Raw genomic sequence first — 27,993 nt, forward strand, 5'->3', positions numbered from 1 at the left:
ATAAGGAACCCCAAACAAACTCCACTGGCCATTTGGCATTGGCTATATTGGTTCAGAAAAGTGCTCAACATTGTGCATGCATATTTGTTGTTGCAAATTAAAATTAGCTGTTGAGACGACAGTAACACATCTGCTTCAATAGGGTGGCCACAGCTGACACAGGACATGGTTAATTGGAAATCTTTGGATGCAGCCTTTGTTCTGCAGCAGGTGCAGCCTAACTAAAGGTGGTGGTAATTCTGTAACTGCTAATCTGCTAGCAGAGCTTGCTGCATGTTTTAGGGAATGGCGTGAAACGTTGGAACTTTGCTGATTGGTCGAGAGAGGTCACGCGACAATGTGACGTCATCATAACCTGCAGATTGAATAATGTAGGAATTAAATTAAATTTAATTCATTTTACACTTGCCCACGGTGGCACTTTACATCATTGGATTTAGTGTCCTACTTTAGTCACAGAAGTCACTGATTGGTCAAAAGGGCAGTGACATCTCAAGGTTACATGACGGCGGTGCGAAAATTCAAAACTGAAAATCAAGAGGGATGCAAGCATCTGGGAATGGGCGAGACAAGCAGGTTGGAACAGCTTTTCAGCAGACTCCCTCAGAGCATGATTATGTGTGTGCAAGTAAAGATACGGTGACAGGGGCAACATTGTGTATGTGGCGAAGGAGCTGACACAGACAAACATGTAGCTGTAATGTTGCTTCTAGTGCTGTGACACTCTACTCTTTAGGGTGCTTAAGCGGCCCCATAATTTATCATACTGTAATCAGCAGTGGGTTGCAGTAGACGAAGGTGATTTTGCTAGAAACGCGGCACAACGCAATATAAAGCTGATTTGCCCTGCCCCTGCTTCTGTGGGGTTCGAGGGGAATGGACAAGCCCTACAGAGCAGACACTGTCTACCAAGTAATTCATTCGTTACATGAGCAAAAGTTTTATGCAAATGCATTGCTGATGAGTTGTGAACGGTGAAGGCCGCAAGACTAGCATTCATGAATTTTTCCGTTATGGGGATGTACCGAAGCCGACGTAATTTATGTAAAAAACTCAGAAGGCAGATCATGCACACTGTAAATTCTAGACATGGGTTTGCATCCTTTTTGTGTTTCGTTTTCTTCTCCTCCAGGTTGCCCACGTTTATGAACCAGTTGCAAAAGCTTCTGGAGGCCGTGAAGAGGACGTTCGGAAACCTGTCCTTTGCGGAGAGGACAGTTATTGCGGCCTATGTCGTCCCAGAGGCAAGTGTGCATCTGTGACTTTCCCTCACGTTTATACTGGACTGCATCTTCTATTGCTCATGGTGATAGGCCTACACTCGAGCGTGACACCTGTCATTGTGGCTCAGTGGTTTTGCTGTTCTGCTGCCAGTCACAATGTCGCGGGATCAAATTTTGGCCGGAGAGGCTGCATCTCGAAAGGCCTGAAATGCAGAAACATGCAATGGCACGGCGTCAGCATCGCTATCTCTGACTTCTTGTGTTGCTCCGATCCAACACTGTACTGCACATGGCGGCATGAAACGCCAAGAATCTGCCGAAAGCACATTACAGATGACCATGATAACGCTATCAGCGCATTGTCATGTGGGCCTGGTATTGATGGCACTTGGCAGGACTAGGTTTTGAAGGCACGCAGTTGCTTTGTTTGGTGTCAGTTGTTTGACAGCCCTAATGGAAGTCGGCATCAGTTCGTAGAGGGCTGCCTACACCTTGAAGTTAAAGCAAACAGCAATCACGTTTGCGGAAGACAACAGAAACCGCAGTGCCTCCGCAGAATTCGGCATGGACTAGGCCTGCCCCGGAAGGGGGGTGGGGCATAAAAATTTTTTCTGTCTAAACACAGTGATTGTGATCGTGAATTAAAAAGGGGGACGCTTAGAATTGAGTAAATGTGTTATGCTTTTTTCATCACCAATGATGCCTTAGGGAGTGTTTTGACTGAAAATGAATGTAACAGTATTTTACATAATTGAAATACAACTTGTTTCCTGTTTATTTGAGAGTCGCAGTATATATTGTCACACGTTGAAGTGTCACTCTGTTGACCCTCACACGTTTTCAAGTTAGTGTGGTCGGTCTTAAATCATGGAGTCTTGGAGCAGTGTCTGTAGTTTGGTTCTGTTGTATCTATGTTACTCTTATTGTCATCGTCATATGCGGAGGTCTCACGACAGCCAGTACACGTTGCTATCAGAGTCAGCATAAGGCAGCTCAAGCTATGCACCAGTTTCTGCATTTTAAACAGCTTACTCCGCTTTCGAGTATCCGTGCTGCAAGCTTTGCATTTTCTGCCTGGAACAGTTAGTTTTCCCATCGCGTGCTGCAGAAATAATCAGAACTAGATTTATTTAGACATGGTTTATGTTACCGTAAAAACCGGACTATAGGTCGGACTGGAATATAGGTCGACCCATTAACTAATTCTAAAAATGAAAAAAATCTTTTTCAGTGCAAAAAGTACCAAAGAACACCCTTACCTTGAAACAAATGCGACTCGGCAGGTTGCACAATGGTGACGGTATTGATTTTCATTTAAATGCTGCTCGTATGTACACCCGGCCAATTTTGTAACAGTGTCGCGTGCCCATCGACCCGCGTGTTTGTTTCTGGCACACAGAAGTACGGCGCCGTAGAGCAAAGCCCTTCCTCTTCATGAATTGCCCCATCCAGGATGGCGAGCCTTTGAATTGCGCCCTCGTGAGTCTTGAGGCACGCGCGATCTCTACCGCATTCACGCGGATGCATATCTTGCATGCAGCACAACCTTTCCTTCCAATTCTGGATACGCTGTGGTCCGCCCACGAAATTATGTTATCTTCTGGTTGCTGCAAGTTGTAATACGCAGCTTCTGCCTCCGCCAGTACTGAATGCTCTTTTCGGATACTCCAAATTCATGTTGTGCCGCCAGGTTGCTGTGAGCTTCCGCATACTCAATCGCGTTTTTCATGAAGGCGACGGCGAATTGCCGTCGGCTTCTGCTCATTTTGAAACAATATGTGAAAAAGCAGCCTTTAACCAAAATAGCTTTGCGACAACAGAAACGCAAAATGGCGGTGCGAGAACGTCGCTAATGTCGCCACGCTGGGCTGCTGCTGATGGCGATGGTGATGGAGGCTGTTGACTTCAGCCGCCAATTGTTGCAAGACTTCCATAGTTTTTCCGCCAGTGGCCGGTATATAAGACAGGGGCCTACTTTTTGCCATGGTTTTTTGAAAAAAAGTTCGACCCATATTCCGGTTTTTACGGTAATTTGGATTGCTTGCAACAGTTAATAAAATATGTGCACCCGAAGCGCTCAAAAAATAGAGAGCGAGTTGTGTCTTGAGACATGATCCCCACAACGCGATTGCCAGGAATGCGCATCTAAAGATGCACTCTCCAGTTAAGGGTTTCACTCGATGGATGAGGCGGGTGAAAATGAATATATTCTGGGCTTTTATTTATTTATATTTTTTGCATTGTATGTAGATCGAATCATCTCTAGAGTCACTGTTCCAACTCATCGCGGAGGCAAAGCGAGCCCTTGACCTGATCATCAGCCGGATGACCAACGACAAGCTGACCGCAGAGCCGTACGTCGCCGACCTGCCTGTTGGCGAGCTGCTGAACCGGAACCTCAGAAACGTGAGAAACTGGGGAAATGCGGAGAGAATTTTAGGCTCGGGTTGCTTATTAGAGGCAACATCTTGCAGGCGTTAGGATCAGAGTTTAAAGGCCAACTACAATGAAAATTCGGTTTCACTAGAATACTTCTTAATATGTTAAGTATTGGGTATGTCATAAAACTAACCGCAACAAAGTTCTGTACTTCTTAAAGAGCGCCATGCTGCAACTCTAGAGCGCACGACGCCTGCACCTGGTGGGAGATTGCGCACATGCAACTAAACTAACCATTCAGCATGGTATAAAAAGCTATGTGAAGGACAACCCAGAGTGTCGTTGCACTTCATGCTTAGCAGCTTGTATTTGTTGCAAGCGTTATCATGTGGAGGTTTTTTTTATATATTACTGCACTGAACAGAGGATGGGGTCATGTTAACTGCTTTTTTTTTTCAGCAGAGGTGACTTACCGGTCCTCTTTCTTCACCTCCTTTTTCTCTTCACAATGATGCAGTCCCTGAACGTACGAGAGTTGGTGAAGCTGCGGAGTTTCTACGAAAAGGTCTTCATGACCTTCATCACTCTCATGCGGAAAAAGTGAGTTCCACAGCTTCAGCACCCGCAGACATTTGAAGTGCATTCCACTGCTGTGTGCACATGGATTGGCAGGCATTTGGTGCTGCTTTGAATGTCTTCAAAGAAGCCAGAGAGAATATGACAACGTTCTTGTTTGCACTTCCACCCTTCTCGTCACACCTTGCTACATTTTATTAATGCACTAATCATTATTTCACTGAACTGTGTAAAGCAAACAATAAAAAAAAATTTAGGGGCGATCAATTGGATTAATGTGGAGGAAATGCGATAGCAGCCTTCTTTCACTTAGCAATCTATTCAGTTGTGAATCCATTCCAATTCTGGGCCCATTGTCTTTCACTCCCTAATGTATCCCAATTCTGCTCCTGTTTTTGTTCCGACTACTCAACTAGGCAAAATGTGTCACATTGTTAGGTCACGGCAAGTTTTCATACCACTCATATGGTGTTCATACAGCATGCAAGCAATAAATCATCTGCTGGAACTGTGAAAAATCATCATTTTCATGCAGTTTTAATCTCAAAGGCAGCCAACAACTGCCCATGTTTTCACCAAATATATTTGTACTGTGATGCAAATGGTTTTTGGCTGTTTTTCAGGGCCTGTTCATTGATTGGGACCATCGGGTTATTCATACATTTTTCCTGGTCCCTCGAAGTTCTGGATTAACGAGTTTTTACAGTATATTTAATTATAAGGTGATATTAAGGTAATGTAGTTTAAGAAGTATTGAAATCAGTTTGTAACTGCTCTTTCTATGCACAGGACCTCCCAACGATCTTACACAAACTTTGTGTATTTTTTAAACTACTATACCACTATTTTTTGTGTCTGCGCATCAATAACATAGTGGCCTGTGGCATCACAAAGGTAGTAGCGATAATGCATCATCATTCGCAAATGTGGAGCTCGCCAGTAACTTCCTACGTGCTGGTGCAGTTTGGAGGCGAGAAAAAGCCCGAAAAACAAATAAAAGCAGGTTGTTGGCCAGACGGCTATCTTCACTGTGGACACTTTTAATTTGACGAGGTAGCGGAGTTAAGCTCCACGATGGACTTGCTCTTATCTAACGTTTTTCCTACTTTGTCATTTTGTCTTTGCAGGGAAAGCTTCTGTGACATGGGAGGCGGCAGCAAGATTAGGTCCGTTGCGAAAAATTTGGAACAGTTCATTGATGAGGTGAGAATCTGGTGTCCCTTCCTCAGCAGTGGACTCTGAAGTCAGCCCCATAAGTCGGCCTGAAAGTCGGCTTATTAGTTGTTTCAGAAGTTGACTTACAGCCAATAGGAACATGTCACAGTTTCAGGCTAGGGTGCTTAGTTTATCTGAAAGTCAGCCCCGTAAGTCGAGTTGGAGGTCGGCTTATAAGTTGTTTCAGAAGTTGACTTACAGCTAATAGGAACATGTCACAGTTTAAGGCTAGGGTGCTTAGTTCATCTGAAAGGGATGGGATCCTTGACATAAGCCTGTGCACACTTTACCTCTCGGTGCTGGTCTCAGTGGACTAACCAAATTAGACATGCCAATCACAGATCTTAAGAAATTCGTGTTTCATGTATAGCAAGGTCATTGTTTTTAGGCAGATGCCTTCATTGATGCATGCAAGTACCAAATGGATATTTGGAGTAGTGCCAAATGTTTGTGCTTCTCTATAGCAGAATATAGATCTTCACCTTTCGAAGCTTGTAGGCTGCAGTAAAGCCTCAAGGCATTCATAAAATCTGTCATAAGATACTCTTGGCTCAGATTTCGACAGTTACAGTCACTAATCCTTATTTTAGAGATGTGTGCTTTTTTGTAATGAAGCAGAACAACCTTGCATATTTCTATGCTTCTAGGCTGCAGTGAAGTCTCACAAAATTTGAATTCCAATGCAGTGTCTTTTAACACATTGTAAATTGCACTAAGGGCTGAGGACAACTGAAAATTGGCATTTGTTTCTTTTCTGTCGTTCTTCTCCCATGGCACAGTTTGCAACACCTTTTCTTCCCACCACCTAGCCCACCAGTACGCTTTCACGCGAGCACCAGTGCTCGGAACATCTGAAGCACTTTGCTATGTACTTAATGCACTCTAGGCCAGGAAATGCTGCAAACCTGTGTTGTCCCGAAATTCGTATCAGCCTTGCATCGTATCATCGAAATCCTACTGTTAGGAAGTCGGCGTCTTGTGTGACATGAAACTGCACATGCTTTTCTGCGCTCGAAAACGTTCAGCAAACACTGTAGCCAAGTGTGGTTTTGTGCAGATTCCGATGCTGCTCCTGCGGATCGAGGAGCTCCGGTCGGCTGTGCTCGAGAAGCAGAGCTGCAAGGAGTGGAAGTTTCTCTTCAAGCTCGGAACCTCCAAAGTGGTGAGAGCTTTCGGTGCACTCTCTCGGTGTCTGAACTCTCGGTGTCTGAGCTCTCGGTGTCTGAACTCTTTTTTAGTTGTGTTTCTGAATGCACTTAAAATATTGTGCAAAATTGCTTGTGCGTTTGAGGCGGCCTGGGAGAGAGCGACTTTCTGAAGTTGTCATTTGTGCCAATATGGGTTTCGTAATGACCCGATTGGCTGAAGAAGCAAATCCTGATGTATGAAAAGAAATCTATACGTGGGCCCACTTTTTCGTCTTGAAGAGTCAAAATTTTAATTCACGAACTGATACAGCCGCGGTTCAGGCCTCCAGTTTTCTGCGGTGGAAAATTTGAAATTCCGCGAATTCGTAGCTGAAATTTTGCAGTATTTTGCACGAATCGTAACACGGATGAAATAGATGTATAGCTTTATTTTTGAAGCAGGACTTGCAGACACCAAATGTATCTTCACTACAATAGAACGTTCGACATCAGTTCGACGTCAGCCTAGTACTTGGTAGCCTCTCACGTGATGCCTTCTCTGCGGGCCAAGACCAGTCCGTGGTCCATCATATAAATGGGATTTAAGAAACTCGCTGACAAGGCACCATCAGTTTTTCCTTTAGGTAACTCCAACACACGTGAAGGTTGTCACAAAAGACTTCAGCATAGACATTGTTATCAGGGATGGGACACGTGCGTGCGCTTGCAGACATGGGTGCTGAACAAGCTGGTGTGTCACCGAGAGACCCTGCACCTGGTCATGACGCGGCTCTGCGACCTGGTGGCACGCGACCAGTTCACGGCTGCGCTCGTGGAGCTAGGCATCGTTGTGCCGACGCCCGAGGCCCACCAGAATGGCAGCGCGGAGGAAGAAGACGACGACGCACCGCTTACTGTCACAGCGGCGGCGGAGATGAGCAGTACCAGCAGCAGCCTCTGTGGCAGTGGTGGATTGGCTCTGGCAGCAGCTTCGGCCTCCGAGGTTGAACGGCCACAGAATGAGCCGATTGAGTCGCTGTGCCGGCCGCCAGCTGCCAAGGACAGCCGGCTGGCGAGGGACAGCCTCCAGCTGTTCCTGGACGGCAAGGACACGGACATGTCCTTCGAGATTGTGGCCGCACCAGGTGTGTTGTAGTTTACCACTCATCTGTGGCTGAAAGGGACATTGGGAGTAACTCCATCGAATTTGCATTCTTATTGAAAGCCGATTGTGGCTGTGCTGATGTTTGATCGGCAGCAGGAGATGCATTTGTCGCTGAGGAATTGGGTTTCATATCTTGTACATAATGACCACTTTGCTGTACAGTCCACCTGCACAGACAGCACCGGCGTATCTTGCACAGTTTTTAAAATAAAAATCCATGAACATGAAAAAAAAAAAACCTGTTCTTCTGGTAGCTGTTGTTTCAGCAAGCACCATGCCAGGATGACTTCAAAATTTATTCTTTGGATGCAAAGGTTTATGTCAAAAACCTCTGGGTCCTGACTACATACTGTATGAATGTGACTATAATAGGCTTGCGGCATCACCTAATAACTCTTGTATTCTTGTAATTCGTATTCTTGTTTCCTTGTTATTAGGAAAACGTATGTACAAGGGCAGTCACCCTTTCAAATGTCCCACTTTTCTCAAACTCAATTGGTTTCTGGTTTCCTGAGGAAAATGACGCAGTAACTGTCTCACTTATCTCGTGGACACTGGAACCCCCCCCCCCTGTCTTAAAAGAAGGGATAAAGGAGGGAGTGAAAGAAGAAAGGAAGAAAGAGGTGCCATAGTGGAGGGCTCAGAGGGCTCTAGCGCCACCTGGAGATCCCAGGTTAATCTTTAAAGTGCACTGACATCACACACACGGCACCGCAGCGGGGTCCAATCATTGGTGTAAACTATGGGTTCTCGAACTGGATTCCAGAGAACCCCAGGCCTTCCTTGTGGGGGGGCAGAAGGGGAAGGGGGGGGGGGGGGCTGTTTGGACCTTGGTTCCTTGGGGTACTTTTTGGGGTTTCCCGAGCACCTAAATTCATACATGACTCAACCCCCCACCCACGCATTTACAGACTTTATTTTGGGACTAATCACACTGAGATTGTTCATTGCGGACAGCTTCACCGTAAAGTCAGTCGGCATTAATTGAATAATTTGTGCCCTTTTTGAGAAGCCCTATGTCTGCATGCTCCTTTCTGAATGTCTGGCAGGTAGGGATCGATGCCAAAACACTTAAGATTCCGCAGCATGTTTTAAAGGTCACTGGGGTTCACTGACTGAGAAACCCTGGTGTAAACCTTCTTTGTCTATCACCAGTCTCTGGCTCTAGTTATGCCTGAGTGGCTGTATTTATTTGTCTAATGCATACTTTACCGAGAAGAAATAGTGGTGCAGCAGATTTTTAGAGTGAAAGCTGGTTTACTAATCTCTTTCTTTTTTTTGTTCCTGTCCATTTTAAATGTAATATCCAGTAGTATGAGACCACTAGGCCACCGCATGCGAGGCGTGCGTTCATTATCTTATTTTTTTTTTCAGTTCACTGTGGTTTCTCGGTTGCGGCGTACCCTTGTCCCTTTTGTGTAACGTTTCTGTGGTTTGCTGTCCTTTGTTGCTGCCGCGCGGCTGTGTTCTAGCTACGTGAAGTATGGGATTTTTTTAGATGATTCTGGATTCAGTTGTGTTAGAACAGCGCTATCAGGGTTGTGCCATTGAGGATTTATTTCCACCTGTGGGGCAGCTGTTGAATGAAAATGTGCATCACATCATCAGAAAACCTATGACTGCATTTGTACTGCAGATTGATTTTCAGTGCACTGCTGTATTGGCATGGCAGGTCAAGGGTACATTTACAAGCTGCTCTCGGGAGGGTGAAATTGAGGGGAGGGGCATTCCTGGCTGTGTAGTCCATTTCTTGGACTTTCTTTCTAAAAAAAAAAAGAAAGGAGCCTATGTAGATTTTTTTAAATTAAATCTTCCTGCAAAGCCCTTTCCCCTTCCTTTCATATGGCAGACAAAAGTAATGATAAAGTTGCCTTGAAATGCTTTCGTGTTTTTTCTCTTTTCTGTTGACAATGCTGTAGGCTACAGCGGCGACTTGAGTCCAGAGGCAGTCAGTGATGCCGTCTCAGGTGTACGCTGGCAGATTGGTGCTCATCGAGTGGTCGTGGCGACCCGTTGCAACTGGTTCAAGAAGGCACTACTCAGTGGCATGCGGGAGTCCATTGACAGGTCAGTGTCTGTGTCCCAAAATGCCATTAAGCAGAGTAGCAAAAGAGAGTTAGAGGCTCATTTGGATGTGCTTACAAAATAAGCCAACGCTCAGTGAAGCCAGGGAAAACATTGCAGAATTTTGTTTATAGTGGGATTGATTTTGCTGGATAGAAGACAATTTCGTAGAAAGTTGAAGATAGCCCAGGGGCTGATGGGATCCAAAGCCAGGGCCTCCACCTGTTACGTGCAGTGCGACCCATGCAGATGCAACCCACCCTATACTTGTGTTAATTGGATACTGACAATGGCATGGTTGTCGTTTGTTCCACTTTCTATGAAATTATTTCTATATGTACACTCCCACTGAGGCGAACTTAGTTGAGACGAATTCACAGATTATGTGAACAACGTAACATCATTTGGGTTGTTTCCCCATAGAACTCAATCAATGTAAAAGTGTGTGCTTCGGCTCGGAGAAACTTTCAACCACAGTGACTCCATGCAATCGCATTTGATGGGGGTGGGGGGGTGCAGCATCGACCGGCACTGCCAAGGAAAGAAAAAATATTAATGCCTATACACAGGAAAGTGCACGACCATGAAATGGCTTCCACGCATCTTTGTGAAAAAAATGTGGGGAAGCCCCCCTGCAGAAGCAAAAAACGCAGTGTTTTTAAACAGCGCAAGGGACAAAAGACAAGACAAGTGCACAGACACGGCGGTGAAAAGGCAGGGCACCTTCGCCTCTGCCTGTGCACGATGCAGAGAAGCCACATCCTGGAAATGTACATGCGTCACGTGCCACACGTTGCCACTGGCAGGCAAAAGGCGCATAGGTGTGGAGTGGACCTGCACGTTGACTTGGGGCGTAAAATTTGGTCGCCGAATTTTCAACAGACACGATGTTGCAACATTTGTTATCAGAGTGCAGTTGTGGCCGGATACTGGCACCGCATGTGCTTTACCTGTGGCAGACGGAAAGGCACGTGGTGCATCTGCTCGTGTTTAACAGGTGTGCTGTGGACGATGCGAGAAAGACACATAGCTGCCAAACTGGGAGTGTACCTGGGCGGGGGGAAAGCAAAAATTAGAAAAAAAGAAGAGCATGAATAGCGGTCGCTGTGGAAGTGAGAGAGATAGACTAGAATAATGTATATTTCAAGTAGTTTAATGTAAGCTTGTTCCATGTCCTCACTTTCCAACTCATTTCGTTCATTGTGCCACACACGTTTTATTTGCAATTATCATTGAGGCCCTGGCCGTGCCTAGTGTTGCAGGCAATTGTCAGTTTGTTACGTTGTAGTGGAATGCGTTGAACAGGTGAAATGATACGCGCATTGAATCCATTTGTATTTGTAGTTTTTTTTCTTGCAACTTGCTGGCTGCCGAATTGGGGTGTGCAGCCCTTACATTATATCGGTACTTAAGGTAAGTTACAGTCCCTTATGTTTTATAGTCGGATACAGCTCAAGTCTGCAGTTAAGCTCCGCCCACATTCACGACCGCCGAACAGATTTCCTCCATGACAAAAATAGACCATTGTTAAAGCTTTTCTTGTTGCCTAAACAATAACTTAATGCGCGGCAAAATTATAAGTTCAAGAATTTTGATGCCTCCGGCTTGGTAACACAGTCAAACAATAAAAGGCTGATTTTGTTCACTGTCGTGGTTGGTGACCTGCTGTGTTTTTTTAAGTTGTATCCTACTGTAGTAGGTTTCAGTGACTGTTGCCTTCTCTTGTACAGAATGCCATGAGAGATGTCATCATTGTGAAACTATTTCAAACAAGCAGGGACGGTGTTCTCTTCTGACCTGCCTTGAAGGGGTTGCTTCTGAAGCTTTTCATTGCAGTCTCAAACGGGTGCTTGCTAGTCAGTGCTTGCTGAAGATGCACCTTTTTCTTGCCCCTGCAGGAAGATAGTGGTGCACGACACCCACCCGGAGGTGTTCCAACTGTTCCTGGAGTACCTCTACCGCGGCTGCCTGGACTCGCGGCCGCTCACCACTGAGCAGCTCGTTGAGCTCATGCAGCTGGGGGACCGGTACGAGGTGAGAACTCCGACAACTTTGGCCGACCTTATCGGTGAACTTATGATAGACCGTTCCAGTGAGGGCTCCCTAGACATTGTCAGTTCTTGCTGGACTGTTGTGTGCACCCCGTAGTAGTGCGGTGGAAGCGGCAGCGATGCCAGTTCACAGCAGCTCGGAGAGGAGGCGGTTCAACATCCTCTTCGCCAGATGAACAGGTCTATAAGTCAGACTCACCAAACTCAGATTATAAATTCGGTGTTGTCAAGATTGAGCATATTGAAAAGGGCTGTCGAACTCTGCCTGACAAAGCTAGTGCACCAGAGGAATGGCCAAAAAATTGCAGTTTTTGGAAAATATAAAAAAAAAACGAAGTTACCCTTATGCCGCTGACTGGGAGGTACCAAATTCAAACTGACAAAAACCTAATAATCATTGTGCAATGCCAAAGTGCTTGTGAGCATAAGTAGGTCGCTTTGCTGCTCTGCAGTCTAAATATCTTCGAATAGAAGTGCAGGTGACAGCTTGCACTTGCCTTGTTCTGTGTGTGTTGTTTCCAGTAATGCACACAGGTTCGATCCCGGCCGCCGCGGTCGCATTTCGGTGGGGGCGAAATTATAGAGGTCTGTGTACTATGCGATGTCGGCGCACGTAAAAGAACCCAAGGTGGTCGAAATTTCCGGAACCCTTCACTACGGCGTCTCTCATAGCCTGAGTTGCTTTGGGACGTTGAACCCCCATAAACCATGAACCAAACCAGTGATGCACCAAGCACAGGTGTGCTGAGTAGTAAGACACTCTTCATTTTTATCTCCGCTCCCTTCCCCTTCACCCCCATGGGGCAGGGCAGCAAACCCAGCTAACCTCCTCCTCCTCCTCCTCCTCCTCCTCCTCCTCCTCCTCCTCCTCCTCCTCCTCCTCCTCCTCCTCTCTCTCTCTCTCTCTCTTTCTCGGGATGAAATCATTCCACGCACTAGACAAACCGTGAACCTCATCTCGTGAGCAGCAGCTGTCATGCCCTGTCTCTCTTTCGGTGCAGGTTGACATGCTGAAGCAAATCACTGAAGATGTCCTCCGCGACCACCTGGATGAGGACTCAGCACTGTTCCTCCTCAACCTGGCTGACCAGCTCAATGCTCGAAATCTTAGGGTGAGCAGTGCAGCTCATGCCGCTATGGCTCTGTTGCCTTGAGCAACACCATCTTGGTCACTGTTAGCTCACTATACTTGTGACACTGTGGATTCAGAGTGAAGACTGCCGTGAGCTTCTTTTGTTCACTTTTCAAACAGCACGCTTTGTTTATTGATGTCAGCACGTTGCCTTATCGTCCTCATCTTCGCCACGTGGGACGAGTCATCTAGACTGTTTTCAGGATTTGCAATCACATGCAGGCGATTGTAATATACATTTGGAAATTTTTCACGAAGATGTGGACCCATTGTCAAGAATGTTCTGAGCGGTGTTTAAATAGAGCACGGCGATATGGGTCATCCTTACGCTGATGGCTACCATATGCGTATGGCACTGTCAGGGCGGCCAGCTTCTTTTCTTTAATGGTGCAAGTTCACTCTGCGAAGAGTTTGCTTTTCAGTTTGTTTGAATAGGTGCCTGATTTCCCGGGTGCTGTTAGTGCTACATGACAATAGGCCCCTTGACTCTTTTGTCATGTGCAGCGTGCAGCGCTTTGATAACTACAAAGCAGTGCACTCTAATAAAAATGTGTACATTGCTGTTATACGCAAAGCTCTAATGGCAGATGGGGCGAAGGATATAATAGTCTCTTGATTGGCTGGGAAAGAAAGCATGAAAAATTGACTCTCATTAGTTCAGACTAGCATACATCAAACTGCCAGTTTACTCTAAGCGATCGCACCTTTGTCACTAATCCCATCAGTGTCAAGGGTATGAAAGGCCTCCGTTAAGTTGAGCTCCACATAGTTTTTGTTTTCTTTTAGTGGTTTCTTGTTATTCTTCTGTGCTCTGAAATCGCAGATTTGAGTAGATCTCAAACCATGTTAGTACAGGAACGCATGTAGCCAATGTGGAGAGGTGCGCTAGACTTTGCTGCTGTGCTTGTCTAGTGCAAATGCTAGCATTTAACTTAGATACCTTGCCATCAAGTTGTTGTGCACCTTATTACACTCTTGGACAAGGCAGTACTGCAAGCAATTTAATGCACTTTTATTGACCTTCAGGTCAGAGTGTGATTTGTATGTGCACTTGTGTCTGTTGTCAGAATTCCGCACTTGAGTTCGTTGCAATCAACAAGGACGTCGTAAAAAGCGACGGCTACTCGGAGCTTCCGGATGACCTGCAGACCGAGATCATGGAGACAATAACCTGGTTTGAACTTAGGTATGAACATATTTTCAGACTTTTTATGTTATTGTTTAAGCAGAAACAGGGAGCACTGTTGATAACCTGTACAGCTGCGTCACCGAAGTGGTGTGGTATTATAGGTGTACGAAAATTTGCAGTTCCACAATGCTTGCGAAAATCTTGAAGTAATGCAACAACTTAGGGCTTCTTTTATTTGATAGAAAAACACGACTCATGCAAATTTCAGCGTGTGTAGAGCATAACAAAAGTGTCAGTTAGGAGATGCTTCAGGCACATAGAACCTGCAATTAATTTTTTTAATTACATATTTCATAGAACAGAAGGTGTGAAGCAAGAAGGGTGCTTCTTCAGACCTGGTTTTGTTTTTTGAAAACCTCAAACATTTTACAATACTGTGTCATCATGTCCTGATGTCATTGAGACAAAGCGTCAGTTTAATGATTTTGTTTGTGACAAGGTTCCTTTAGCATGGCATAAAAAGAGTAGATATTCATATTGTCTTCAATGAGGGCCACTTGGGAGTCTGTTTATCTCAGACTGCAAACTCGTGCAGACTGCAAAAGGGAGATAATGCCAATAGGTGCCCAGAGCCAGTTTTATATTTACTGCCACTTTGGTGGCATCTTGACTGTAACTATGTATTGTGTTGTTATGTGGGTCCTCTTCTTTCATTTTGCCATCATGTCGATAGCAAGTAAGCTTGCAATCTGTGCCTCCAGATGCCGTACTGCCTTCAGACCTTTGTTGACACATGATATTTGGTAACGTTACCTGAACACCTGCTCAGAGTCATGCCTCCTTGTTTTTTCTCCATGCACTGATAACTTCAGCATCCACTTTTCCAGTCATATCGGTGGTTTTGTGACGGCTGGATTCACTGTTTTAGGAGCTCCCAGCGGCCAGAAGACGTGATCCCATTTGGCTGCCAGTTTGAGCCTGCCAGCCCTAGTTCGGCATCATCCAGCCTTCTCGACATCGACGAGTTTGCCTCTGCGTTGAGCATCTCGGGGAAGGAGACAGACACCACACAGGTCAGTTGTTGATTGAGAGTTTGCCTACAGGGAACGGAATAGACGTATTGGCCTGAGTGAGCAGGCTGTTGCCTGCTGTAGATGGCACAGAATAAAAAGAAAGATGAATATAGGTTGATGTAGTTGAAAACCAGGGATGAGTACGTCAACTGTCAAAAACCTTTGAATTACACATCTTCATTCGTCCACTTTCTTTGATGCATTCAAGACAAATGATTTCCTTGTAATAATTTTTGAGTGAATGTCCCGAGTACTTTTAGTGCTTAAAATTAAGTGTTCATGGCACAGTTAGGTGTTTTTAGATTGACCTATGCTTCTTACTGCAAGGTCGTTGCACACAAAAAGAAAGTATGCACTGAATTTTTGAAACGCAACTCCAAAATCATACAGAGCACCTGAAAATCACAAAAAACGATGTTTACCCCTTCTGTGATGCTGAAGTGATGACATCTGAGTAGACCTGATCAAATATTCAATAATTTCGAATATTCGGTTGAATAGTAAAGTTGTTCGATACTCGATTTGATCGAAATGTTTGGTATTTGAAATCGCGAAATATTCACCTTGAGCGTATAACGTTTCTGAAACGCTTGCTTTGTGTGGTTTCGGTTCAAAGTGCCTCCTCCGAGATGGCACCGCGGTGCGCGCGAAGCGAAAGCCCATGACTCCAACCCCTGCTAGGCGTACACCCCGCACGCCTGCACGCTTGAGCGTAAGCCGGAGCTGGTCCGCGCATGTGCGCGGCAGTACACTTGAACAGGCGTGAGCTTGGCACCAAGATCTGTACCTGCTAGGTGACAGCGCCTGCACTACCGGCGCTGTGCACGTGCTGGAACTGGCATGACTGCGTGAATCAATAGGAGGACTCATGGCTCCCTTGACTTCTAGAAGCGGGACAAGTCTGAGCTGACTGCAGCTGCCGATGCCACTCCTCTCCGTGCGAAATTCGCGAATCAAGCGCGACAGTGTGAGTGCAAGGCACATAAAGATCGGTGCCTCGTTCTAAAGCCTCATGCGGGGGTTTCTGGGCATGCAGAGTGTACACCTAAGAGGTCTCCATTGAATTGCTACTTAAGTTGAGCAGCTGCGCAAGGACACAGTCGCAGTTGAGGGTCCCACGAATAGGTCCCACACCCCACAAATACATCGGCTCTGCATGTAGGTCGACTCCCCCATTTCCTTTCCGGCTGCCATTTTTGCTAGGGCCTGACATGTCTTCAGTGTGTATGATAAAGCTTCTATGTACTCCTCCTTGTTCTCATGCACTGGCCTTGTGAGTTAGCAAAATGCATGATTTTCAAAATGCCTATTGCCGTTCAGTTTTTTCTGTATTCCAGAAGTATTCGAAACATTCACTTCGAAATCATTTGAAAAAATTACTCTTCGTTTTAAGTTTCGCTTTGAACCAAAAACTGCTACAGTGAAACCTCGTTATAGCAAACAGGTAAAAAATTATAAAATAGTTCGCTGTAGCCGAAATTCGTAATATAAAATTTCGTTAGAAGCGCACGCAACAGCGCAGCAATTTAGTCATTATTGAAGGGACAGCGATTCTGGTCACCCTTGCGAACCTTGGCGGGAATGCTTGCCGCATCACCATCAGTCACTTGTGCTGTGCGGCGAAGCCCGCCACCTGCCATCAGAACGGGCACAGTTTGGCGCTGGGGAGTTCGATATATACATGGCCATTCGTTTCATGGCCAGCCACATTCGATATATAAAGTAGAAATTGCATGCGTTTGTGAAAAATATTTACGAAGAGTTCATATAGGCAATTATTCGTAATATCCGTGTCCGTTATACTGAGGTTTGACTATTCGCACAGGCCTGTAAATGAGGCATGTGCCGTATTTACTCGCGTAATTTGCAAACTTTTTTACCTGAAATTAAGGCTTCAAAAAAGGGGGTGCGCAAATTACACGGAAATTTCCACAAACATACGTTAAGAAACTTTACAACGCTAATAATGCGCAATGTGTATGGTATATTGCCACGTATAATTCAACCCCGCAATCCGTGCACCTTGCCAGCCATAAAAAATATGTTGGAACCAAAAGTTGAAAAAAAAGTCTAAAGAATAATAAATAAAGCCAGCATTCCAGAAATATTACTTGCTTGTGACAAATGCTTCGATATTTTCAATACCAAACATTAGCATCTAACCAAATAACAAATGTCGGGCTATTCTTACTTGAGTATTTGAAATTGTCAAGTACTGTTCTTACTAGCTAAGAAATATTTTATTCAGACGAACCAGAAAAACCTTATTCAAGAGTTTGAGTACCAAACGTTTGGAATAAGTCAAGTATCAGAACATTTTAAGGTTCACTCAAGTATTCATGCAAACCTGAAAAAATGCTGGACAATGAAGAAATATTATTCACTCACTACGAATACGTCCTACCTAAAGGAATATTTTATAAAAAATTCGTTTTGAGTTGAGTATATAGAACAAGCTCCTGCTTGCTGAAATATTCGAAATCATGGGCAATCTGCACTGACCTAAATGTAATGCAAGCAGACCAGAGAAATGTTAATCGTTCATGATGGGAGTTGTCGATGTTTCAAACAGTAAACATTCAGATTGAATCAAATGGTATTATTATCACGAGAATGTAAAATGGCGCACCGCAGGCGGACCAGGGGGCTGCGCACTCCAGCACCTGGAGCTCTCTGGAGGAGCTGCCGCTGACACAGGACTCGGCGCAGCTGGAGGTCTGCGTTGAGCAGCTCCGCGACGTGGTCGGTGAAGCGGTACCACGCGAGGCACTGGTGCAAGTCAGTCTAGCAGCAGACTACGACGTCAACCGAGCCCTCAACTTCTTTTTTGCCTGAAAAAGAAAAAAGCTGGCTCGGGTCATGGGGGTAGCACTGAAGGAAGATTGAGTGCTCGCAGGCTGAAGTGTGGTTTTGGTCAGGACTGTCGAGTCAAAGCTCGCATATTGTGCGTTGCCAGTCGTGTTTCGGTCGTTGTGCTTTCCCTGCTGTAGTCTACAAGTCTAGCGTGCACGGTGGTAGTCTTGAAGGAAATTACAGAGAGAGTGCCTGTATGCGCTGTTGCATTTTTCATTCAGAGAGGTCTTTCTCTTTGGAAACTTGCCTATCGTGTGTCGTTTGTAGGGTGCGGCATGTTGGGATTTTGTGATCGATTATGTTTCTTGGTGGCGGCGGATGCATGTCTCGGTAAAAGGGAGCTTGATTTTGGATTGCACCACTTAGAAGTAGGAAGGGCTGTCAGCACCTGATAAGAAAACTGTGAGGTATGCACTTATGATACTTCATCTGCTTTGCTTCATACTTGGGCTTTGCGCTGTCGCGACAGTGCGAATCTTGGCTTACAAAGACATGCACTGTGATTGACGTGGCAAGGATCAATCTGTCCATCACCATTCATTACTGCTGCACTGGCATATGTCTTTGCCACTTATTTGTGTTGTTTAAATTTCATTTGACAGAGATTAGGTCTCTGGACTGCACAGAGCTGCACTAGATCAGTCATTTCTGGAAATATTGGATGGGGGTGATGTCTGCAATAGTTCGGGCCAACAAGGCATAAATATGTCTTCAGCAAAACTTGAGCTTCCTTCAACTTGCTTGTTGTTTCCTAGAAACATCTTTCTTTTGCCTGTTCTTTGCATTAATATGATGATATCCAATAATTCTGTTTTACTTCAACTTGAGCCATATTCAACATTTTTCATTTCCTCCGGACTTGCTGACTGGAGCTGCTTAAGGACGCAAAAAGATAAGAAGAACAGTTTATAAAAGAGCACTGCCTTAAACGAGAACAGAATGTGCGTGTTAGCTTCTTTCATTACGAGAACAAGTGCAGTGCCAATCGATAGTTGTGGTTGCAAATGAGTCGTCAGGACTGTGGTCTTGGAGGAAGTTATCGTGTTGTCCTTGAATACTTGCACATGTATGAAAGAAAACTGTTGAAGTTGTTGTTGATTAGTGTCCAAGTGAAAATTGTGCGCCAAAGTACTCGGAGGCGCCTTAACAGACTAGTGACAGATGACAACAGTAACTGTCACTTGCCTTGGGGAGTGCAAAAAAAACTGCGGTTATTATGTTTTCAATTTTTAACAACTTTTTTTATCAATCAATCCTTCGGCTGTCCTGCATCCCTGTGGGGCCACTTTTTTTTATCACCTACTGTTCCTTGTATTCTCTTATCACTTCCTTGCTAGTCATGTATTCATATGTCCTATCTTATCTTTATCTTCTTTTTAACTCAGGGTAAACAGAGTAGATTCCAAAGGAAGGAATACATACCCGGCAGGGGCCTGTGTCCTCGAGTGGACATATTCTGGGTGATGATGATGATTGTCTTTGGCATTTTGTTTTCACTCACTTGGCGTATAAGCGTCCTTACACAGCATATGAGCTGCAAAGTGCAGCATGAGATTAGAAGGAAAGCCGAGAGTGGACCAGTAAGACTGTTTCAGGGGTCCTTCAAAGCTGCTCCCATCAGGCAGGCACTCCGTCATGACCCTCGTCAAAGAGTCCCGCAGTGGTAGGGAACATGCATTTGTACCATATTCTATGAGCAGTGCAGAGTTCCCTCTGCCTGGCCGTGTATGTGTGTATGTGTGATTTTGCAAGGTAACTTGTGTCTTTCAGATTTTACGCGTGTTAACTGTGAGTGGGTGCGTTTTTATGGAAGATTGTGGATGGCGTAGACCTATAACTGTTCGAGTGCTTTTCTGTTTTTTTTTTCTCTTTTTGTCTGAGATCAGTGCATTAAGAACGTCCAGTTATGGGAGGCACGTTTTAGAATTATCTGCTAAACACCGCCATATAGCATTGCAGTGGCTTACAAGAGTTACGATGGAGGTTACTAGAATACAATGGCTTATGATGTGTGCTCGAGAACTTGAGCCTTCCGCAGTCTTCACTGCTACCGTAGCTGTCTGCTTGCGGTTCAGATCGTTAACATTCCTGCAATTTTTTTTAACACTTGCAAACTTGCCGTCTACTCTGACTATAGAAGTGTTGACAGGCAGAAAGTGTTGAAATGTGCATCAACTTCAGTGTCTGTTATGACTTGCAGTCTTAGCCTCTTATAAACCAACATATTCCTTATTAGGCGTCCACTTTCGCTGGTGTCACGAACAATGAGGCCTCTCGTGAAAGAGGTTCGATAAGCAGCAGCGGACAGGTTGATACCACGTACACTACAAGTAAGGCACCTTTACGACTGTGTGTAGGGTCTCTTAAACGTGTGCACTTGTTAGCATGTCGGGATGCTTGGTGTGTTCAATGACTGTGTCCTAAGGACACAACCCCACTTACCTTCTAGCTCCTGTGACAAACTTAGTGCATTTTATGACTGATGACATGCCGAGCAGTGTAAGTGGCAAGAGTGTCGGTATTCAGTGTTGCGCCCTTAGCTTGTTGAAGACTTTCTGTTGGAGGTCTCTCCATGCGTCTTCTTGTTGGCGATACTAGAGGACGTACCTCCTTGTGTGAGTGTTTCGCATTTCACATCAAACAATACCGCGCTGTATAACTGCGATGCTACGTTGCGCTGCACTCCTTTTTATTCGGATGTGCATGTACTTCCTACTTGCAGTGCACACAACTTTCTTTTTTGAAGTCTGTTGCACCCTTGCTAGTCAGAGCCTTTCAGGGCCTTTTTGTGTCTCTTTGCAGCCTCATACAAAGCAGTACTGATAAGTGTGTTCCTTACAACTGTGGGATTTCACTGGAGCCAGTAAAAAGCTTAGAATGTCCTAAAATATGCATGCTACTTTGAGTCTTACAGGAAGCAGTCTTCATGCCTTGCCGTGGGGTAGAGTCTTTGAACTTTTTGATGCTTGGCATGGTGTATTTCAAGTGTGATCAGGACCGCTTTGAGCCTCTGAGAGAGTGGATTAGAATTGACTTCTGTCTTCTTCAGAACAGATTGCATGCCTTTCACAAAACGTTTGCTTGGTAAGCATTGAGTTTACATGAGCCCCCATGAGGACCTGCATGAAAACCTTGAGTTGAGCTGCGGCTGAAGCCAGACTGAATGAAAACCTTCAATGATCTGATCATGCCGCGAAGCTGATAGTAGTTGCTAAAAAGAAGTACCTACGTGTTTCCAGCTTTTCAGCTGTGCTTGATGATGTGTATCTTATTTGTTATATATCTGCTGTATCAAAGCACTACCTTGCTTTGGCAGGTTCTCGTAAGCTAAGGCCATGTTCACTGGCAATGAAGGCAGTGTTACGACGTTTTACTAGTTTGTTCTCAACTAATTTTATACTTTTATTTTCCTGTTAGTATTGAGATTCAACAACAGTTACACTTCTTGTCTCAAAGAAGAATTGGGTCCATTCTAGATGGAAGCGAAATGTTAGAGGCCCGTGTACTGTGTGATGCCAGTGCACGTTAAAGAACCCCAGGCGGCTGAATTATCCGGAGCCCTCATAGCCTGAGTCGCTTTGGGACGTTAGCCCCATAAAACGAAACCAAACCATTCTAAGTAAGAATCTGTCCTCGAGCTTATCATTCCGCAACCCATTTTGCATTTCTTTATTTGTATTACAAAATTTCCTTGCAAAATTGAAAAAATTGACACAGAGTCCCCCAAAAAAACAAACAAAAAGGAGATGGTGGGAATCAATACCAAGAAAATGAAACTGGTATGGAGGTGGTCGCATATAGCGGTGTGAAATAGAAGTGACCTCGCCCATTTCTCGGCAAAGGTCGCTAGATTGAAGAGGTTATCAGCGGTCACTTATGGCAACAGCTTTCAGCCATGGTTGCACGTTTAGGCCATCAGACTTGAGAGAAAAACTTGACATATTGATCACTTGCGTTACAAGAGGAACATGTGTCAAATTTCCTGTTCCCAGGTTTAGCGGTTGTGGCTTGGTAAATGAGCACCTTTTCTAGTCTTTCAGTTTGGTTGGGTCATTTCTTTATAGTTATTCTTATAGCCACGAGGCTAAATCAACAAACACAAATGAACAAAATGAACTGGTTTTTTTTTCTTGCTCATATTGGTGAAGTCAGCATTTCTAGAAGCTTTGGCTACGAGCAAGTGAAGTTCCACTGTGGATGTAGATGTATAATTTCTGATTACTGCAGTACATTTCTTTTTTATAGCTTTATCTACACTGCATTTACCAAAGAAAAAACGAAATATTTACTTGTATAGTTAGTGCACTGTTTCCTTTGTGATGTGTTGAAACTGTTTTTTGCCGACTATTCCCCAACATTGCGTTGATCACAGCATCTTAGGCTTTCAGTAGCAAAAATTACCCGGGGGTGCAAGAAAGAAGCTTGAATCTCGATGTTTTCCTCTTTTGCGAGTGATATAGCTGGTTTTCAATACTAGCCATGAGTCATTTTGTGAACATTTGCGAGTGATATAGCTGGTTTTCAATACTAGCCATGAGTCATTTTGCGTAACTGAAGGTTGTGTTGATCTATATAGCAAGCTGATTGTTGAGCTAATGCTACCCGTCGTAATGCCGCTGATGTTGCGGAAGTCATGAATGACGTGTAGCTAAGGTCCAAGTGTTTGGATGTCTTTTGTACTGACTCGAGCATTTGCACACTCCGAAGCTGTCACCATATAGCCGTCATTCTATTCGACTTTGGTGTGCTGGTAGGCGAGGTCTGTGAGCATGTTCGGGGGTGTTCTCTGGTCGACAGTGACAACGGCGTTTTGCGTTTCCATGCCCGGGCAGACGTTGCTGCGTGCTTACCTTGTCAGTTCAAATATGTAAATGTGTAGTCTTCATATTCATGTGTGACATAGCGAAACATTGCAGCCTGCCTACCTGCTGCTGTTGGCAGCAGCTTGTCATTGCGCGTGTATGGTACATTCCCTGTGGTTTACGCATGCTGTGGTTCCTTAGTATCAAATTGTTGAAGGTATTTTTTGCTGAACTTTTCTGTTATGCAGCACCGGCCTTGTTTTTTGCTGTTGCCGATAAGAATTCCTTGCCTCACGTTTGCGGAGTTTCAGGCCTGCTGTTACCAGAGCACAATGTGAACCTCTTACTGTCAGATTGTCCTCTATTTAGTTGATATTATTTCTGTGATTATTCCATTGTATTTGCACCGCAATTTTATGCTTTCAAAAGCAGATCCATGCATTCCAGTTTTGTGTTACGCCTAAGTCGAGGGTTTGATTTATCCGGAAGACTCATGGGTTGATGACGCCAACCCCTCGGCACAAGGCGTATTATTGCTAGTGTGCTGTGCAAGAAGTCCAAGTGCTAGACAATCTAGTGATACTGCACGGCGGGGTTCCTTGTCGGCAACTCGAAAATCGGTTGTTTCAGCTGATGAAAAGATGTATTGCTTCTCGAAAGTCTCGCAAGTGTTGTTTCGGAGCTTTGCAGAAAAAACACATGATGGTTGAAAACGTGTTTGAAACGTTGGGATCTTTTATGTGGAGTGGCAGAGTTGAATTGAAACATGCTTCTGAGCCTTTGTCTTCAACACAAGTGTCGGGAAGTGTACTGGAACATGACAACCCGCATAAAAGAAGCAGATATGAAAATGCTCGGTATATATATATATATATATATTCAGGTTTTACTTTTTCTTTGCGACATGGGTGGCATTTGTCATACTAGCCAGCAGGACAGTACTGCGTGTTTCTCAGCTGTGAGGTTCTGTTTAGAGAAACGCACTTCTCACTTTTGCTTGAACAGAGCACTGTCGTTAAGTCTGTGCAAGAGACACTTGTTGTCAGATTTGACCATTTAAAAAATCTGAAGCTGGGTTATCTGTAGTACCTTCAGAAATCTCGTGTACACATCTTCAGCGAGCTAAGAATTTGGAATAGGTTAGCTGCTTTGTGTGCAAGCATTTGAGTACTGAGTGAAGGCAGTTGGCAGATTACCTTGTGTGCGCATCAATTATGGCATCAAACACACAAGAGGCGCTGGCAGTTACCTTTCCGTTTGCATTTAAAAACCTGTGAGCTGAATTACCAAAGGACTTTCACGTGAAGAACTGGCATTAGACTGACATTCCTGAACGAGCTTGGAAAGTTTTAGGGACTGTCGGTGCTTTTATGCTTGATTTTGGTACTCTGTCTGTGTTTTGCTTAGATGCTCATGTTTATATATATTTAGTGCTGTATTCAGGGTATTCAAGAAGTCTGTGATTTATTTTGTTGTTTATCTGACCTCTGTGGGTTTTTATTTTTTATGTGTCTATTGTTTATTATATTTTTTGTTCATTTCAGCGTCCTTGCATTCTACGCTGTTTCCATGTGATTCATATGACCTTTGTTTTGCATTTTTTCTTTCTTGTAGTGGCTACCTTGTTTAATCCATATAAGTTTTGCTAATCTAGTATAGAAGAATCGAAAGTTGGCAGAGCGGGTATGTAACCACTTGAAAACTACAGTGTGACGTAGTGACGCGGATTGCCTTTTCTGGTAGGACTTGTTGACATTTTGAACCTAATTAATGATCCGCACCTTGTTTTGCTATTGTTTCAATTGGGCAAGCCAGCAGTTGTAGGTTTTGTTAGTTCACTTTCTTTTACTGATGCTTTTTCAGGTTAGCACGTATAAAAGGCCCAAATTTTCAAGAGAAAGTTTGTCTTCTGTCCTGTTTGTGAGTTGCACTGGATCCGAGATGTTTGCTAATCCAGCTAAATCCCTTTTTATGAATGGTGACTGCGTTATTTTTTTTTGTTGAGAGGATGTCACGCTCGTATCATATTTTGTGCTGTTATATATGCATAATCTGGTTGCTGTTGTTGCTGTAGTTTATCGATGCACTGTTGACAGCGAATACCTGCGCATTATGAACGCTGTTGCATGGGTCGTCGCATTTTGTAAAGCCACCCACTGAGTATACCATTGCAAATGGAGACAGGTGTAAGCACTTCGCCTGCCTGAACTACTAGCTAACTTGCGCTCAGGTTTTTTTCCAGAAGTGGCGACTGACTGTGTGATCATCTGTTACCACATTAGGCGATGGTACTGTCCCGGATTATCTCAATTGTGTTGTGGTTTAAAATGACATGTAACTGGTGAGTAGGGGTATCATCTGTTGCAAAGAATCAAGACAGGAATTGTCTTTTTTTAGTCTACTGCAAGCATGCCACCTTGCAAAACACCCGTAGGACTTAGTTTCAAAAAGCAATGCTCGTCTTAGTGTAAAACTAATGATTTGTACGGATGGCTAGAAATGGTTGAAAGCTAGTGTGCTATGAATAGTCAGTGCCACAAAGCATGGGCAGTGCATGTGTGCTCATTTGTAAAAGTAGACACATGGTATAAGCATATAACAGGAGCTTTGAAACTGGTGCTGTTAATGGCGAGTCTTTCCCCTCGCTCCTCTTGCGGCCACTTTAACTGCATACTGACAGATAGCGCTACCTCTTCACTGATTAGCATTAACCCTTTAACCGCCAAATTAATTCCCAAAAAACTTACCAAAATCGTCTAATTTTTTGGCTCCTTCCAGTACCAAAATTGTCGAATTTTTTGGGTCCTTCCAGTGAAAATGACTTTCTGTCAGGCTTAAAACATGCGCTAAAGACTCAAAAGACATTTTGTGTGACAACTACCGCCCTCTAGGGTTAAAAATTCCAATCAATACAATTGCCGACCGTAACTCACTTTAGGCAATGGGAGAAACACATCATTAGGCCGGACGAGTGGGACTCGTCACTGATGGGACAGGTACAATCTATCACGAGTACAGCTTGGGGTTGGTGGTTAAAGAGTTAATGAAGAAATGCATACCAGGCCTTAAACAACACCAGATCTTTGCCCACTTTGTGCGCCCATACCTTGTAGCAACACTTTTCGGTCCACGCTCAGGAAGTGTAGATAAAAAAGCAGTCTCATGTAGAAGAGGCTTCTATGAGAATACATCAGTGGGAATGCATTTCTACAGCAGTTGCAACCAGAGTTCCAGATGTGTATCTGCAAGTCTTTTTTTTAATTATATTTTGCATAACTTCAGTCCAGTGACATATTTCAGCTGATTTGTGGCCGAAGCAGGCAGATACTGTCATCAGACTAAGTTGCAACCAGAGTTCCAGATGTGTATCTGCAAGTCTTTTTTTTAATTATATTTTGCATAACTTCAGTCCAGTGACATATTTCAGCTGATTTGTGGCCGAAGCAGGCAGATACTGTCATCAGACTAGTTGCAAAATTGCGAAGACCTCTGTGAAATTTTGCAGTGGCTTTCGCAGTTTGATTGCCAACATGCCAGCAGTTTAGACAAGATGAGCGTTTGCACCTGTCTTCATTGGCAGCGAATCTCTCAGTGTGCCTCGTGCGTATGTATCTACACCTGTTGCCAGTAAGGGCCCAGTGTTTCTTCCAACAGATTTAGTGGGGCACACTGCAATTTTCCTCTTGTGCAATACTTTTAACTACTCGCTTATCAGAGCATACTTATTTTAGAGGCAACAATGTGTGCACAGTGCAGGCTTTGTCACTGCACTGTGTACCGCTACTTTTACGATAATGCTTCCACTATCTAGTCAGATGTTTCTTTTTTTCCTTAGTTCTGCACCAGTTAGACTGCATGATGCAGTGAAAACATCGCATCGTCCATATCTTGGGGTCATTTCAATACCCAGGGTCCTTTGAGTCACAAGTAAGCAGTCGAAGTCCAGGGACTGCTTTATTGGTCATGAGACCTCTGTTGGAGTTTATATAGGGACATAAACAACCACTAGGAGAGCTGCTATCATTGATTAAAGGGCAGCAAACTACCTTGAAATAATCCTTGCACATGGAAGGAGATTGCTGTGTTAGGGGTGCCTTCAATGAAGTGCAAGTTTATTAACGCTAAGCACAGAGTGGAGTGTAATTAAGCAGTGCAGCTTATTCATGTATTTCTCGACAGTGGGAAAGGCACAATTTCGACACAAGGCATACGCTGTCATAGTGCTTTTGCATGCGTTTTACAGGAAAAGAAATCGCTGATTTCTGAGGTGATGTGTATATTGAATGGCGCTGGTCTCTCCTGATCAACAAGACTATGCCCTCCAGTTGTCACAACACTGTAGCATAGTCACTGTAGGTGGTGCAAAAAACTCTCCCATATTGTTATGAAGATGTTTCATGACCAGTGGGAAAGTGTCAGCAGACACTGGTTATATAAATGCAGGAAGCACTGAGCTTTAGAGAACTTGGTCGGGTTGAAAGGCTTCAGAGGCTAATAAAAAATTCACGACTTAGAATTTGGAGGCATCAGTGGAGGCCGTAAAAATACTTACATGGCTCACTGCTTCATGTAGTCGAGGCATAGGTTGTGCCACCATTTTTAGCTACATGCCAGGCATGCCAACTTTGGATGTGACATTATCATGTGTATGCTGTTTGTTGCTGGCACCTGAGCTTTGACTGGCGTGGCTACAGAAATACATTTAGTGAAATTCTTTATGGACCTTGTATCTTTCTGGAAGCCGAGCGTGGTTTATACTGCACCCCCTCCAAGCGAGGCAGTCCTTTAATCCCTTCCTTAAAAGAACTGGTGAATAAATGTACTGTGTAACTGTTTGTCTCGTGTTCTTCATTATCTTAGTGCAAGAAATGCTAACATAGCAGCACAAACATTTAAAAAAAACATTGCACGGTAACAGTTTGCACGAATGAGAATCTGGGCCGACAGGAAATGTTTTGGCTAGATGCACTTGAGTCTGGTAAAATCCCCATGGAGGTAAACCCTATTGATGGATAGTTCCAAATACATTTTGCCCTCGTCCTAACTGCTGTTTTACCAGTAAATGATTGTCAAATCTCTCTATACTGAACAGGTCAAAAACTGCAGTTCGATATAGCCGGAATTCGTAATATAAAATTTCGTCACGAACGCATGCGAGCTGCGCAGTTTAGTATGTGAAGGGACAGCAACTCTGTCAACCCTTA

At 44.3% G+C, this 27,993-nt stretch overlaps 1 protein-coding gene and 1 long non-coding RNA gene across 3 annotated transcripts in view; one reads left to right on the forward strand and one right to left on the reverse strand.

The window, feature by feature from the left end:
* Positions 1 to 22,254, forward strand: part of LOC144101061 (uncharacterized) — a 30,379-nt gene extending 8,125 nt beyond the window's left edge. Inside the window, exons 9-21 of one of the 2 annotated variants that reach the window (XR_013307928.1) lie at positions 1,133 to 1,244; positions 3,474 to 3,629; positions 4,120 to 4,202; positions 5,306 to 5,381; positions 6,451 to 6,555; positions 7,251 to 7,665; positions 9,605 to 9,752; positions 11,648 to 11,783; positions 12,802 to 12,912; positions 14,000 to 14,118; positions 14,990 to 15,134; positions 17,769 to 21,236; positions 21,304 to 21,712. Coding sequence is in view for 1 of the 2 variants with exons in the window: in XM_077634071.1 (XP_077490197.1) it covers positions 1,133 to 1,244; positions 3,474 to 3,629; positions 4,120 to 4,202; positions 5,306 to 5,381; positions 6,451 to 6,555; positions 7,251 to 7,665; positions 9,605 to 9,752; positions 11,648 to 11,783; positions 12,802 to 12,912; positions 14,000 to 14,118; positions 14,990 to 15,134; positions 17,769 to 17,969 (1,807 nt within the window). In the remaining variant the exon portion in view is untranslated. Of the gene's footprint in view, positions 1 to 1,132; positions 1,245 to 3,473; positions 3,630 to 4,119; positions 4,203 to 5,305; positions 5,382 to 6,450; positions 6,556 to 7,250; positions 7,666 to 9,604; positions 9,753 to 11,647; positions 11,784 to 12,801; positions 12,913 to 13,999; positions 14,119 to 14,989; positions 15,135 to 17,768 lie in introns of both variants that reach the window. The other variant, XM_077634071.1, reaches the window with a different exon arrangement.
* On the reverse strand, positions 21,472 to 27,624 carry LOC144101063 (uncharacterized). Its single transcript, XR_013307930.1, has 3 exons — positions 26,245 to 27,624; positions 22,516 to 26,116; positions 21,472 to 22,460 (listed from the first exon to the last, which is right to left on the reverse strand). It is a non-coding gene; the product is annotated as an uncharacterized LOC144101063 (long non-coding RNA).
* Between the last annotated feature and the right edge of the window lie 369 nt (positions 27,625 to 27,993).

The sequence above is a fragment of the Amblyomma americanum genome, chromosome 8, assembly GCF_052857255.1.
Source record: "Amblyomma americanum isolate KBUSLIRL-KWMA chromosome 8, ASM5285725v1, whole genome shotgun sequence".
Taxonomy (NCBI): Eukaryota; Metazoa; Arthropoda; class Arachnida; order Ixodida; family Ixodidae; genus Amblyomma; species Amblyomma americanum.